Source organism: Ammodytes marinus (assembly GCF_949987685.1).
Source record: "Ammodytes marinus genome assembly, chromosome: 12".
Lineage (NCBI taxonomy): Eukaryota > Metazoa > Chordata > Actinopteri > Uranoscopiformes > Ammodytidae > Ammodytes > Ammodytes marinus.
This window is the reverse complement of record NC_137216.1, coordinates 20313283-20330158: the sequence shown is the minus strand read 5'-3', so window position 1 is coordinate 20330158 and position 16876 is coordinate 20313283. Positions and strand designations below refer to the sequence as shown.

Sequence of the window (16876 nt, the reverse complement as noted above, 5' to 3'; positions counted from 1 at the left end):
AAATTCTTGGATCTTAAACTTTTGCTGTGTTTGCTGTACCACCGTACCACCAGATGGAATGGTCTTCTTTTCTTCATTTGCGGGGCAGACGGCATGTTTGTCTTTGTCAGTCTCTTTCTCTCAGTGAAGCTGTGTGGGTCCAGTGGGAGCTGTGCGCTATAATGGGCATATTTAACAACGGGAGCAGAATATGTTAATTTTTTCAGATAAATTGAGGCTTTTGCTCGTTCCCTGACATATTTTTTGCTTGTAGTTTTGAGTCTAATTGGGAGCTGTCAGGCAATGACTATCTAACAAATGATTCATCACAATCAGAAGGATAAGGAGCAGCTATCAGCACGGTAAAGTAAAGCAATAAAAGGCTGTGTCAGCTCACATTGGTATAGTTTGTATCCACACACCTGAAACAAATTGTTTTGTAAAAATCAAAGACTGTGAATGTCTCTATATTTGCAATAATCACTCTTGAGAAAGCTGATAAATGTTGATTTTTCATTAAGAACGCTGTAAAGCAGGAAACACCATGTACCTCATTCACACACTAGTTTCAGCAGGCCACCCACAAGTGTGTCAGCTTTTTGAGCTGACACATTGAGCTGCATGCACAGCTGTTGTGTTTACCATTCTGAACCACTTTTATTTGAAAGTACAATGGAGGAAGAGCCAGAACTTCCTAAAAGTCATGTGGACATTTTGATAGCTGTTTCCATCACAAGCTCCTCTACCATATTGCCTGCTTGCCGTGGATCTTACCTTTGCATTCGTTTATTTTTTTTAATTAAAAGGTGCATCTTTTCCACCCCTGCTGTGTTGCTTTGAACAAAGCTTTGATTTCCCTCCCCCAACCAAATGCAGAGATAAACTTCAGTGACACCCTTTGAAGATTCCTCCTTTCTTTCTCTCTGAACGTATCTATAATGCCTGTCCCTGGTGAACATGGTTGAAATGATTTTCTTTTTATGAAGATGTAAATGGAAAAACATCATTTGTATTTGTTTCACACGCACATATAAATATATACTGTATAAGATGTATATACAGAATATAAATATATATTAAATGAACAGCAGTGTGGATTTCCCATTGATAAACTTTAGACGCTTAAACTGCCTGATATACTGATATAAGCTCTTTCCCCCTTTGAGGTTCATTATTCGCCTTTAAAACAAAAAGGTATTCACCTGAAAAACTAGGTGACCAATTTAGGATGTGGGCTCAATTCTCCCTTTAAGATACTACATGGCATTCCTGGCCCGGCTGGGTCAGTGGCGCCCGTGGGAGGAGAACCCTTTGATAACAAGCAACTGACAACTGTAGTTTATAATACAAAGGTTTGCTGTGTATGTTTGCTCGCTTCACCTGTAAAAGAGACAGAAAGAGAGCAAGCTAGAGGAATGGCACAGCAAAGCTAGAAAAAGAGCGCACATTGTCTGAAGGTGAGAATGTATATCTGTTATGTGTCTGCTGGCAACCTTGCACCAGCCCCCCCACCCCCGCCCCCCTTGCCGGCCATTTTTCATCTATTTGCTGCAGTACACACTGCAGAGGGAGACAATAGTGGTGGAGTGAGGTGGGGGGTGTCATGGACAGCAGCAGGAGAGAAAGAAGTTCTGCAAAAAGAAAGGGTTTTTGTTATGATACTGTAGTTGTCTGTTGCTGGGATTACCTGCATTATTGAACAGGTTTGCTTGGCTGGGAAGGCAGCAATAGGACCCCACAGAGGCAAAGACAGTTGATGACTGATGTGCAGCTATACATGCACAATGTATACAACCATGGCCTGCTGGAGTGGGCTGTATGACTGCAGTGGGTGTTGATTTATCACTCTCACTCACAGTGGGCCCATCTTGCTGATAATTATCTTTGTCAAATTAATTATCAGTGTAAGTGTCAGCATGACAGTGCAGAGGAATTACATCCAGATAACCTTGATTAATCAACAAAATGAGTTTCAGGGCAAATGTTTTGTGCATATGAACGTGCTCCCCCTTTAGAAAATGTCCTCTTTCTTCTCCGTCAGTCCATCCTCACATCCATAATTTCTCATTGTCATATCTTTCTCCGACACTCCGTTTTTTTTCCTCCTCTGATCTTCACAGTCTGGAAGCCAAGCTGTCTGTCTACAGTAGGCAGAATCAGCACATGGTACGGTTGAGTTGTGGATATATTCCCTACTTGTCTGGACAGTTGACTCTTCTAAGTTATGGTTTGCAATCAGTTAACTTTAGCTGGGTGATAAATTGCTTCCAGAGATCATTTTTATTTTCTCTTGATCTGATTTTGGGGGCATTTTATTATTCTTACATACTCTTACTTCCAGAATGGTTACCGACATGACAGTGTGTAATACCAAAGCACAAAAACTATCGAAACTCCCTGCAGAAAAGGGACTCAAATATGAATAAAATGTATTGTAAACGAAATGCAGCTATTATAACTTTATTTATCTTTTAATTAACATTGACAAGGTGGGTGAGTTGACAACTTGAGTGCCTCTTGGTGAGGAACACTGAGGGAATTGTCACCTGCAACTCCCCTTAGTGCTGCAAAGCTGTATAGTGTCTTTCATCTTATTATTTTGATTAAACAGCCTGCGTTTCACACCACTTGTTCACCATTGTCACTCTCAATAGGGTTTTCAGACACAGCAAGCAGCCAACAAGGTCTAAGCTAACCATATCAACTTAGAATATGATACTTTTATCAGTGTTGTCTTTCCATTGCCCGCAAGTGCCAAGCAATGAGTTTAAATCTAAAATAGAGCATTATGTTTTTAAATTATGTAAGTTACGAATGTAGTGCGGTTTGATTTGCGGTAACATAAACACAAAACATCAACCCAAATTAGCTGGAAGGACTAGAAGAAAAACAAGGTTAGAGTCTAAAGCCATATAATAGCTATGTGAGGCTGTACTTGGACACAGCGGTGCTTTAAGTTATGGTCACATGCACAATTACAATATTGACAGGATGATGTTTTGCAGGTATACTGTAATGATTTTTCCCCATCTCTCCCATGTTGATCTTTGTTAAGTTTGTTGACACGCTAACATTATCTAATTAGCACCAATTTACACAAAGAACATCTGAAGCTAAAGATAATGACAGTCGGGTCAGAAAACTCACATTTGAAATGTTTATTAAAAGCAAAATAGTTACAGGTTGGCATCTAGGCACCAGCATAGCTTCATCTCAATCTCATAGCCTATGTCCTCTTTCCCATCTCCTGCTCCCTCACATCAACTTGACAGAGCATAAATATATACACTATAATATAGTTTATAGGCTATATACTATATAGGCTAGATTACATACATATGCCCGTCGCATTTCTTCACCGTGCCCAGGACGAGATTACGGTTGTGCCCCGCCTTCCCATGCGCACTTCGGTAGAGTCAGAGTGCTGAGGGGCGCGCACTAATGAGCATTAGGTTATCATTAGTCTCGCAAAGCCAGACCAAACTACAGCAAGTAGTATGGTCTGGAAGCACTCTGTTTAGAGCCGTCTATTCGGGTGGGGAAACCGGGGGAAACTGGGCTAGCCTGTTTGTATTTGTTTAAACCAATCACAATCATCTAGGGCGGGGCTAACCCCGGGAAGCAGCAGCGGTGTCCTGCAAAATAGTGCCGGGGGGGGGGGGGGGGGGGGGGGACTTATTTTGATGGAACGTCTTCACGCCCAGAGACTGTCAGAGAAATGGCTAAACCCGCAAACGCCACACAAAAACTATTAAAGACAAAAGGAATATACATAGTGTGTTGCTTTCTAACCAGCATGTCAAGACACCATACACTTTAGCCCCCGAGGAGCTCACGGGATAACTTAACCGGAGTTAACTTGCCACGTAGTGTTATCTCTGGTAACATTATCATCGGCGGTTGAGAGGACAGCTACGGCGGTCGAGTAGAATTTATAGCATTCGAGAACTTATGTCACCACCTCCTATCGCTGTAGTCAGAGCCGTAGTCCGTCTGTTTACAGGCAGAACAGGGTTTTGACGTTGTGAGCGCTACACCAACTGCAGCAAGTAGCCGTAAGTTGCTAGGTGATAGTGGAAGCCGTTGGAATCTTTCCCCGTCGCTAAAACACCGCTGCTTAGTCCCTAATTCACCAAAGAAAGGGAACGGCGGATCTTAATCTAGCTGGTTATAAGGTCCGGTGCTCAATTCAAACCCCCACGCTTCATTTTCCAGAGTTTATGAGGGTATTTCTGCCCGGGGGTAGTTGTACAATGAAGTTGGACAGCTAGGCTAAGCTAGGATGCGTCCCGGACCGCCGAAGTATCGCCACACTTTATTTCTGTCTACAATAATGTGACTTCCCACACCCTGTGTGTGTGTGTGAGAGAGAGCGCTGCACATAAGCACACGGGTTGACTGTGAGCGAATTGTTTCCGAATTTGAGGGGGATCACAATAGGGGAAAGCCAGCAACCGGAAAAGGAGGGGGCTGTGTCAGGGCAGCGCATGGGGCAGCGTAGCTTTTCGACGCAAGCGAATAGACGCTGGCGGAAGTGGTCATGCCAGACTAGGTTATCATTAAAAATCCAGTCTGCTAAACGCCCTACCACAGGGGGAAGAGAGAAAGAGAGAGGGAGACGCGCTGACAGGATGCAACGTTCACCTGCACACCTGCTCCTCCAAGGTGTGTGCCGGTATCGTGCCAAGTAACCGCTAATAAGAAGTGTGTCCCCGCCGGCCGGGTGAGCGTGCATGCATCAAGTAAAGGCGACACTTCATAAGGTCGTAAAAAAGTCGGGTCGTCTTATATTCGGGGTCTAGTATTCGGCGTCCAGTAATGGACTGCCCGTTACCAGAGCGGTCATCAGCTTCAAGGCCTGTGTCCAAGTTGTTTTTATTTAATTTTTTCGGGTGGATCCAACACTGGCTAACGGAGATCGCGGAAGCCTTCCCCTCGACAACGTGACGTGCACTGCCCCGGTTATCATTCACCATCACAGCGGGGCACAAGAATACAAATGTATGCAGAAAATGAACAAATTGGTGAATAAAAATTCACCAGAATGCAGTAAATTAAGCATTTAATGCTCCAAAAATTGTGGGGGAGTACCCCCAGACCCCCACTTCTAAATTGTCACAACCCAATGTTTAATCAAAACCTACGTCCTTCACATTCATGATTTTTTTTTTATAATGGCTATAAGGATACTTTGGAAAATTCTTAAATGTTATTTGCTTTTATAGTTTGTTTTAATAGCTTAATTCTAATCAAATTATTTTAAATATAATTAGGCTATTTTATCATGGTTATAGATTGCTAATTTTACCAGTAGCCTAATGCTTTGTGTGATAGCGCTGCTCAGAGATGTGGCTTAAATAGGCCGCCAAATTGGAAGGAAGTGTCTGGTTGGTGATATTGAGGGTAAGGCATGGCAGTTGTGTATGTAGCATTTCAGCTTCAGTTGACAGCATGAAAAAGCTTTCGGCTTCACTCCATTTGTGCAGGCATTGGTTATAAAACAAATGATTGGACAAAAAGTCAAATCATGTGATGACAATGTGATATCAGTTCATACGGAATGGGGCAGGGATGTCTGTACCAAATGTTGTGGCTAGTCATATAATGGTTGTTGGGATGTTTCTGGACAAAAGTGGTGAAAGGACTGATCAACGGACCAACTATTTGTGAGTTTAGTGCTTTGTGAGGTCAAAACTACCACCCCTTCCTGATGTCCTTCACCTGATGTGCTTATTGGCTCCCGAATCAGAACTCTGCACTATTTTTCTCACATACCGTTCATGTTTATAAATGTGTGCGTGTTGGGAGCTTGTTGATGACTTCATCAAGTTGTGCAGACTGATTGACATTCTGACAGGAGGTCAGATCGTGTGGCAGGCTCAGGGCAGCACAGTGCACCACCTTACACTCACCAGTGAACACCTCCTGCATGGAGGAAATTCATGCTTTAATTATTAATCCAAATACTGCCATGACCATCTCTTTAATTCATAAATGTTTCATATAACCCTGCACTGCTGCTATTTTGCGATTCAGCACTCATAATGCCCGTTGTATTTTTACCCCCTTTTCGCTAGGAATCCCACTAAATTGTACCATGACCTGTCTCACCATCTCAGGTGAACCTGTGTGTTGTCTGAGCTTTTTCTATTTTTACATAGGTCCCCCTCCCTTTTCTCTATTTGTTAGGATATATTCTCCATTAATAACCTCCCTCAATGTAATACTCTATGTCCTTGGTGTTTGGTGATTACATTAACAGGGGCTTTTGTTTGCAGAATAAGCAGCCCGTAATGAAACACAAGGGGTGGTGTTTACAGTAGTTGTCAGTGGGTGCCCGCGTGCGTGTTTTTGTGTTTGCTGTTTTGTGCGAGTGTTTGAGTTTGTGCATCCGCCACCACAGCAGGTGGGTCATTATTGAGGAACCAGGCCTTGTGTGTCCACACAGTTATTCAAATGTAGCATGGATGTAATTGAATAGGTGCCTCTAGGGGAGTTGCAAGAGCGCTTTCTGCGTCACTTCACTTTCAATCAATGTATTGTGTTGGGGAATCAGTCTGCCGGCAGCCTCGCCATCCTTTTGTTTTACCATTACATTCGCATTGGCTCCTCTAACCATCTTGGCTAAACCTGCCTGTTTGTTTCATGTCTGTCTTGTTGTTTACATTTTCTCTATACAACTGCTGCCGACACTGTTGTTTGTATGCTTGCCAGGTGCTGGCGCCCCAGGCTATAGGCTACAATCTACACAAATGCATTTTTTTCATTATACACACAAGGAAATGCGCCTAAGCATATCACAGCCAATTAAACATTATCTGATTATGTTATCAGTGTAGCTCTGCAACAATATTGAATCGATTATACATGCAATTTCCTTGGAGAGACCAGTGCTTTATTTTTCTTGGTGTATGGGTTCACGCCTGATTAGATTCATTGACTTAACCGCGTGTTTAGCCATGTACACTCTTTTGTTTGCCTATATGAATGTGGAAGTTGTTTGTTAGATTATATTTTGTGTAACCTCATGCTTTTCAACCCTTCAGCCCCATCTTGTAGTATAACTCCCATGGGGCATTGCTGCTGCTGCTGCTGTAGGAATTAACATGATAGTTTACATGCAGGCTCCTGCTACAGAACACCCTCTATTTGACCCTTGCATCCTCGGACTGCTGTAGTGTCACTGCTTGAATGGACTGCTCATTTCATTCAATGCTGTGGAGAGGATGCAGAATGAGAATCTGTGCTTCTATAAATGGGGTTAAAGAAATGACACACTCTTCAATAAACAGTTAATAGGGCCTAAAACATGTATCTTGGAAATGTATGTCTTGATATAAAACAGAGTTAAAATTGCCAGAGAAATCCAAAGTCACACAAATCCCCAAATCGTGTTTCTGCAAGCTCGAAGGGAATATGGTGCATTTGCGGGGGGTTCTCCAAAGACTTGTTTTTAGCTGTGATGGTGACTGCAAGGTACTTTGTACAAATGGAGACCTGGTGCGTGAACATGTGGATGATAATTTGTTTAAACCAGGATAAAAGGCTGTGTATTTTCTGGTGAAAATCAGCAGAGACGATGAGGATTAACTAGAATTTACCCAGTCTTGTGTGTGTGCTAATACCAGCGTTATGTATTGCACACTTGTCCCGGTCCATTCTTTAAGCTTACAATTATTTGAATAAACTGAGCAGAAAAGAGGATAAAAGAAAAGAGCACTGATTAATTGCAGTGAAGCAGTGACTGGCTGTCTTAGTTGTAATTGACAAGGCGGCTCATGAGAATCTGCTTGTGTTTATGGGCGTCTCTATGTGTGTGTACCTACCTAGTGCTGCTATGTACTGCGTGTTGAGGAAGAATGAGTTGCTGTAATCGGTTGTGTTGCGTTTAGCTCCCTCTCAGCCTCTGTCAGCAGTTTAGCCACAACCACAAGTCCAGATAAAACATTAAAGACAAGGCACTGACAAGGCAAGGCCATCCGGGGCCACTTGAAAACCAATACCAAAGGGCAGGGTAAGGCCTTCCATCAATTACAACCTTATTAATCTAATTATTCTGAAATAATCCAATCCAGGAGACGGCTGACTCTCAACTCTCCGGATCACTAACAAGAGGAAAGAAAACCAGTGAAGAGCAAAGATGGGAGTGGGTTGTAAACAAGAGATTATGGCAATAAAGTTTGCTATTGAAAAATGAAATTATGATTATATGCATTGTAGAGGTGAAGATGGAGTTGTAGATAATCATTTGAAAAGCAATCCTTCAAATCGCTTAGACCACTTGAGTGTGAGCAATGAACAAGTTTCCTTACAACTCGCACCAATTATGTGTGTCATCGTTATGGTTGCATTTGAAGCAGGAGGTTTAACTTTTCCAATCATGTCAACAAATAAGTCAGACAATGCACAGGCAATATCGTGATATCCCCAGCATTTCTTTTTTAGAAATAACTTCCAAGATCTTGTACATTATCGCAAAAGATAAAAATAGAGACGAGACTGAGTAAAAATGTGGGAAAAGGGTTACTGACAAATCAAGCCATCGGAAAGTTATTGTGAGACTGTATTGCAGTAACACACTCAGTGGTAAAGATGACAGTGGAGACTGGCAAAAGTAAATTTGGTAAGTTAAAAGAAGTGAAAGAACAAGTACAATGTACGTTTGGGAGGCTGCTGGCTGACCTCAAAGTCACTGAGGAAGTGTTTTTGGAGGAGGCACTATTTTACTCTCTCCCCAAGGGGGTTTACTGAACACACCAGATTGAAATACGTTATAAAAGGAGGGAACAAGTCTTTTCTACCACTATCTGTATCATGACATCCCCTTTTTTATCTCTCTCACACTTGCTGTCTCCTTCTCCTGCTCTGTGATTTGACAGCAGGATGATAAACTGCTGGTGGTTGGTCTACAGAAGACTGGTGTTTGAGGGAGTGGAGATCTTGGATGCAGCAGCAGCAGTGGGTTTCTGACTGAGGGCAAAAGGGCACAGCAGTGTGGCAAAGGGCCAAAAAGAGCTGGTGGTTTCTCAGCACATATGTTGCACTACAGACAGATGTTCTTCCGACTGGCAGGCTCTGGCTCATATAGGGCACACTTGTCCTTTTATGTTCAAATGGTATGGTAAGTGTCACCTTGATATAACATATACGGCAAAATGTTAGCCTGGTCCTACCAGACCATCGTACTTCATTTCATTTGTACAGAAGGTCTGGAATCGCTCAATTGAAAAACGTTAACTCACTTGAAGGTGGGTGTCTGTGGAAGTTTAAAACTATTGGATCTGCCTAGTGCCACTCTGAATCTGCCAACCAATCACATAACGTATGGTCGTGACGTATGTCATGCGCCGCCTTCTGACTACGACTGAAACTCAACATCATTGTTCCCAGCTACTCCCTCTTTTCGCTGATTGGACCGTCAAAAATCTGGATGGAGAAAACCCACTAATATACCGCAGGCTCAGAATGACTACTGAAGGGAAATGAAAATTGAGCTGAAGTACATAGGCGGGCGGAGCCAGGCTAGCAAAATGTGACACGGAGGGTAAAATGGTTTGCACCTGTAGGAGACGTTTCCTATTAGGCTCCAGTCGGACTATGGCTTTAAGATTGTTTTGTTTGTTTGATTTTGCTATGTATGGGACATGGCTGATGAATACCAAAACGGAAAATAGAACTGGACATTTTTTTTTGCTCTGTTTGTCTTTATTTCGCTGTGCTGACAGCTACAGGATGAGCACTGGGAACAGGAGGAAAATGAGATGGAAAATGTGTCCCAAAAGCAAAAAGCAAAAAACACCAGTGTACATATACGTCGTGGAGGCTGATTTTGACACACACACACACACCACACACACACACACACACACACACACACACACACACACACACACACACACACACACACACACACACACACAATATGCTAATTATTGAGATATTAATCTAATGTACAAGATGTAACATTAGGTCATGTGATCATATTTTAATTTGCGACATTCACACAGCAATACATTTAAGAGAAGGGCACTGTTCGTGTGTGTGTGTGTGTGTGTGTGTGTGTGTGTGTCATGTCTAGTGTCCTCAGAAACCAACCTTATCTTCTACTGCAAATCTAATTATTGGCGCACAGCAATTTACTGTACAGTATCTGTGGATGTGTGCAGGATGTCTGTATCCGCACGTGATCAGTCATGCGTGCAGAATGTGCCTCTCAGTCTACAATATAGATGAAAGATGATTCCAGCTGGCATTTAGGCCAACTGTGTTGTTTGAACCAGAATTTATATAATGATTTAAGGGACCTCAATTGGGCCATTAGGAGCACACGGATTATTTTAATAGCGGACAAACGTGTCATAATAAACTCTTTGCTATTCCAGCTACATCTATCTATCTATCTACACGGCTGTGGTAGCAACATGTATGTATCTATGGAGGAGCTGCTATATGATCTATAGTTTGGTGCACTGTTTTTATAGGCATGGTGATTAGCTCGTAGCAGGCGCTAGCTTGCCTCGCATTCCCTGGGGTGTTTCACAGGAAATACCAGCTAATTGATGCAGGTGATAAAACCACACAATGAGGCGACCAACCTCATTGAACAAGGGGGGGAAGGTGCAAAGTAAATCATTTGTCCCCACGTTGTGCACTTGTAGAGTTGAGAAAACATCTGAGAAATAATTCACACATTGACAAACATGATGTAAACATTAAAGGGATAGTTCAGTATTTTTTAAGTGGGGTTGCATGAGGTAGGGGAGAACGGGGTAATTTGTCACACGGGTTGGTTGTCACAATCGTTATATCTAGCATGCAAAAGAAAAAAGGGCAACAAAATCAAAACAACCCAGTGCATCCCAAACTAGACCAGCTGTCAAGGCTACATTAAGTTATGTAGGCCTATTTGTCAACTTGACAATGCAATTACACTTTCAAATTTAGTTCTACTTTCTTGCCTTCTTTTTAAGATTATTCCCATTAAGATAACATTGTGACAAACAACCCCATAGTGGTTGACAACCGACCCCTTGATGGGGTTGGTTGTCACAATGTGTAAGGGTGTCTTTGATGATTAATTTCTTCTTTATTACAATAAGATAGAAACAGTGAGGGGTACACATTTCAAGCTTCAATATAATATAGGAATGACTATTGAAAGATGTTTAGGTGATGAGCAATTCTCACTAGAGTAAAAAGTGTGCCTACTTGCCCCGTTCTCCCCTACTTAGTGTGTTACCTTATGGAGATAGCAGGAGACATCGCTGTAGCAGAAGTAAGCCTTTTACTGTTGCAGCCTTTCCACGTGATGAAAAGCTCTGTTATAAACATATACTGAATATTTGAGCTTATCTCACACACCAAACTGAGTTTCTAACAGTTACAAATGGTGTTCCGCAGGGCTCAATTTTAGGTCCAGTCCTATTCACAATTTACATCAATAACATTGTTTCATCGCTACAAAACTGTCACGCCCATTTGTATGCTGACGACACTGTACTGTACTGCATTTCTGATTCGGTCCGTCAATCTGTTCGGAACCTTCAGAGCTCTTTTAACACCCTGCAGGACTGTCTAGTGGACCTCAGGCTTGTTCTTAATACAGACAAAACAAAATACATGTGTTTCTCCAGAGCAAGAACTCTACATTTTAATGATCTTAATATTCATACAAATAATGGCTCTCAAATTGAAAGAGTCACTGAATATAAATATCTCGGCATCTGGATAGATGAAGAAGTATCTTTTAAATTTCACATAAAAAATCTTGTCTGTCGTCTGCGACAAAAGATTGGATATTTTTATAGGAACAAAGCCACTTTCCCGTTGTTCAGTTGGAAAAGGATTATTGAGGCAGTTTTTATGTCTGTCCTTGATTACGGTGATGTAGTTTATCGGCATGCATCTCATTCATGTCTTAAACTCCTAGACTCTGTTTTTCACTCTGCTTTAAGGTTCATTACAGGAGATGCTTATGACACACACCATTGTGTTTTATATGATAAGGTTGGGTGGTCCTCTCTTAAAGAGAGACGTGATGCACATTGGCATATTTTTATATATAAAGCCCTGACCGGAAAACTACCACTCTATTTGACAACAATGCTGCATATTTCAGATGGGCTTTATCAAACCCGCTCAACTGAAATGCTTATGTTATATGTTCCATACGCCCGGTCTGACCTTGGTAAAACTGCTTTTAGCTACAGTGCCCCTGACTCCTGGAACAGCCTACAACATCAAATTAAAATAAATACACTCGTAACTGTTAACCAATTTAAAGTTATTATTTTGAATCAGCCCCACTCCACTGTAACTGTTTTAATTAGGCTATTGTTCTGCTTTTTTCAATTGATCTGAATGTTTTAATTGTTGTTGTCTCTTTTTAAGCTTGTTGTGTATTCTAATTGTATATTGTGTATCTGTAATTTGTCTCGACGTCATTGTAAAAGAGGGTAACCCTCAATTGATCTTTCGAGAATAAATAAAGGAAAATTAAAATGAAATAATAAAATAATAACTTATGGAACATAAGTTTTATTGTCCTGGTTGTTTATTAATGGAAAAATCAACTAAAAGCCCAATAACTAGCCTTTTCTGGATCTTTAAACAACATCTCATGGTCTCCCACAGCAGACAGAGTTTGCTCTGGTGTCATGGAGACAACTTGTGTTTGATCCTCTGGATTGTGATGATTTTTATACCATAGGCACCTTTCACATTACTGAAACAAACCCTAAATATTTCCAGAAAAGGATTTAGACTTTGACTTTGATTCACTTGATGTCTAATGTCAGTATCTGTATTACTAAACTGAGAGGGATATCATGCTCTTATCTTTTGTCATGATTTTTGATGGTAGGTGGTACTAATGTGTTTACTTCCAGATTGCGGCACAGCTTGTGACTTTCAATGCTTATAAAAACAACTTGCAGGTCTTCTGGCGCTTTGAATTTTACTCCAGGAAAAACCCTATTGTGTATTCTACCATTTGAGTTTGTCTGCATGTAAAAAAACAAAACAGGAGTTCTCCTCATGAAATAATGAAACTCAGCTGCAGTACACAGTGATACACCGCCTGAGGAGGAGGTTGGGTAATATGCATATTGACTGACAAAGTGACGTCATCCCAGCAACTGCCACATTCATTAAACAGTGGATATTAGGATCAGCGGGATATCTGCTCCGTCCTGCGTGAATCAATAGCTGTATAGGTCATAGATAATGCACATCTGAGAGTGTCTATGTGTGTATGCAGATCATCCGATGTGACCCTCCCTAACTCATCAATATCCCTCCCTTTCTGCACCTTCCCCCCTCCTCCCACACTTGTCTCTCCCCCCCCCCCCCTGCCCTCAACTCTCTGTCTCCCACCTAGATTGTTTATAAGCCCTGGCTGTGTTCTCAGTACTTCCAGACCACCCAGATGCACTGCAGTAAGCGAATCCCTTGTGGTCAATATTGCCTGGAGGTCCAGCAGCGGTGCCCCTTCGTCCTGCCCGACAATGATGATCTCATTCATGGAGGCAGCCCCAGTTTTATATGCACAGGTATACAAACACATCTTATAGTTTATGCATTATTCTCTTCATTTTGATATCCTGTTTTGGCTTTTTTTCAAAACCTTATTTCTAATATCAGTATCTCTACAGGACATGACGGTGCCCGATTGTAACTTTAGTGCTCAACCAGTGGGCAATTAAAAACTGTGGATTATTTAAGGGATAGAATTGCATTACTTTCTAATTTCTTGGGATTTAAAGCTATGATTAACAAGCTTATCTAACCTCTACTGCTTCTGCCCACCATGTGTATTGCAGATGGTGATCTTGCCCTGAGAAACATGCTGTACAATTAGTGAACACATAGTCAGCACACGTGGATTGATAGTGTCTTGCTCAGCGAGACTTCAATAGGACACAGCCTCTGATGGACACACCGTTAACACTTGTGACGATTGCAGTTACAGGATGTTCTTTTTAATCATCGGATTAACAGGGTGATACACCACAACAAGAGATTTTTGCCAATTATTCACAGCCCCAAGAAGGCAGCTGCACAGTGGAGGTCTGTGACAATAGGTCTGCATGCACTGTCCGTACTTAACAACATATAGCACTCTTACACACACACACCCACACACACAGACAGGCCAGGCAAGCACACACATACATTTAAATCCTTAATAAATTGTTGTTGAAACCATCTTTCTGTCCTTAATACATGGAAGGATAGCTCCCCACAGTATTTGTCCCCATAACATCATTGGCAAAAATACAGACACTTACAGTATATCACATGATGATGCTGCCCACTGGTGGTCATGTTTAGCTTTAGGTTATGTTCATTTTCAAATTCAAACTATAATAATTTCTTCTAATTTATTGATTTATTTATAAGGGTATATGACAATATTTTTTCTCTCATAAAAAGACCAAAACCGACAATGTGTTACCTATCTCTGAATAGTTGTGGCTCTGCCAATCTCTTTAAAAATGAGTCACAGATATACACTTTCATCTATTAAAAGGCTTAATCATTTTCTAAAAAAGCTGGGCACTGTAGGTCATACCTGTGCTTACATTCAAACAACAGTACATTGTAGTTTTGTTGAGTATTATTTTTGAGCTGTGCATTAATACACATTTTCTGCGCTAAAATAAACTACAGTGCCCATGTTCACCCTAATGAAGAAACAGGTCACCCGGTTCAACAGTGTGATTTATTTTTGTTGGACAATTATGGAACGCTACATACACACACTGTGGGAATAAACTACATATATCAGGTGATCACTAAATATGTTTTGGCCCTTCCATAGGCTCATCATTTTAAGACACTTTTTATGATGTACAAAGGTCTTACGGTGATAATTCCAACAACTTGCTCTGTGGACACAAGCTGGTGTATTGAGCAAAACCAATCAGGTAGTTCGGTGAATGTAAAAGTGTGATATGACAGTAGCAGTATATTTTTTCTATAATTCTGCTAGCACAGCTGCTCTTAATGCATATGTTTCAGCAACCTTCAGACATGGGTCTTATTGTCACAGTTGAGCTGTTGACAGCCAAACTGTGCTGAGTGGGCACAAACTCCTTCAAAGTTCACTCCTCACATTAGCGTGAACACATACTGTGATTAAGCCCCATTGCTTTTAATATCAGAGGACAGAGTGGCAGGCAGCTGTCATTGATATGTTAGTGCAGTATATTATGTTGGTACATATTTTGAGTTTGGTTGCTGGATTGAATGTATCTTTATGTATAATGTGTTTTTATGTGCCTAGATGCTCACCAACCAAACACATGAAGAAAACATATTGACCATTTCATAAAAATCACATTTCACATTTAGAAAGGAAACAGGGCAGTAACAAGTATATAATGTAGTTGCAACATAGTTTGATATACATTAGGTGATATAAGCTGTACAACCAGTGTTATTTTGCCTAATTACTTGTCTCCTGAAAACATATTTTGTGATAAGTTATTCTGTATGACTTGCAAAGTTTTCTGTATTTGCGGTGTTTCGTCATGCCATGCACGTTTCAGATTGGTAGAAATGCTGATTGTAATTTTTTTCCATTTGTCTGGGTATTTTTGTACTGCAATGGCATAGCTTTCCAGTTATAATTCAAACTTGAATACGATCAAGGTCATAGGATTCTTTTTCACACCGTCATGTCTTTTGGTTTCTCACAGCATGTGCTTTTTGTGACAGGGTGTACTAGATTTAATAAAATACTACATGCAGCAACTTTGAGAAAAGATGCAAGCTTGGAGTTCATCATTGTGTTTATCTCCTCTAACCACTACCACCCCCTATCCCCCCAAACCAACCCCCTTAGGGCTGCTGGAGGACTATCCATCAGGTGTAGACCGGGACGCAGAGTGCTGTGACGTCCGGTGGGACTTGAGAGTGGACAACCGCTCCCGGGGGACCTTGAAAAGAACTCACCCGCCGTGCCAGCACCGTACCTCCCTCAGCTCCTCGGCAGCCTGCAGACTGTGTAACAGCCGGCTCAAACTCTGCCTGCTGGTCCTCGTCCTCCTACATACTGTTGCCTGCCTCACTGCATCCCACAATGCAACAGGGCTGGGCCTCCCCGCCATCACGCCTCTGGAGGAGAGCCCCACCAGCGAGGAGGGATAGAGCTGCCAGGAGGAGGAGGTGAGCTCATCGGGGGTGGGGGATTCCCTCGCCATGGCAACCGACGTGGAAAAATACAGTCACGGTTGTGGGCTGGAGCTGTGTGCCTGTGGACATTCTGCAAAGCTTTCTGGGCGAATGGAAAATGCGGGACGCTTTTAAAAACGAAAGACACACACAAATCAATCAAAACAAATAAATAAGTTAACAAACAGACATACTGGGGGACTCAACCGGTCCCTTGGATAGAAAAGGGAACAATGCCACAGCCTTTGTTGAGTTGGAAGGTCGGCTTCCTCATGGCTGAGTTTCTCTCACACTACGCTTTTTTACACTGTGTTCCAGTTATTGGTTTCTTTGTAATGTTCATCCTTTGTTTTTTGGTGTCTCATACAGGAAGAAAATGTGTTCTCTAAATAAGACAGATATAAGACATGTTAAGAAAAGAAAACGATAATTAGCTGCACGTTTGTGTGTGTGTGTGTGTGTGTGTGTGTGTGAGAGAGAGAGAGGATGATTGTGTGTTGCTTATATGACACATACCCTAAAAGTCTACCTAACAAGCTGATGCAGCCACAATGGTCTTATGGAGCCCCCCGAGCCCGATTATCCCCCCAGCCCTCCTCTGAAAGATGTCACTTAGCTCTGCCATGCTGGTTTGTTGGCCACTATAAGATGACAATGGGTTTCGAATGTTGTACTGTGTCTAACACAGCTTTATGATTTTCTTTTGCTTTGTCTTGTGAGA

General features: G+C 41.7%; 1 protein-coding gene across 1 annotated transcript in view; it reads left to right on the top strand.

Moving 5' to 3' along the window:
- The window catches only part of nalf1b (NALCN channel auxiliary factor 1b), a gene marked incomplete at both ends in the record, with an annotated part of 82533 nt that extends 66402 nt beyond the window's left edge, over positions 1–16131 (top strand). Inside the window, 2 exons of the mRNA XM_080038484.1 lie at positions 13358–13529; positions 15827–16131. Coding sequence (XP_079894610.1) covers positions 13358–13529; positions 15827–16131 — 477 coding nt within the window. The remainder of the gene's footprint in view (positions 1–13357; positions 13530–15826) is intronic.
- Positions 16132–16876: the final 745 nt, after the last annotated feature.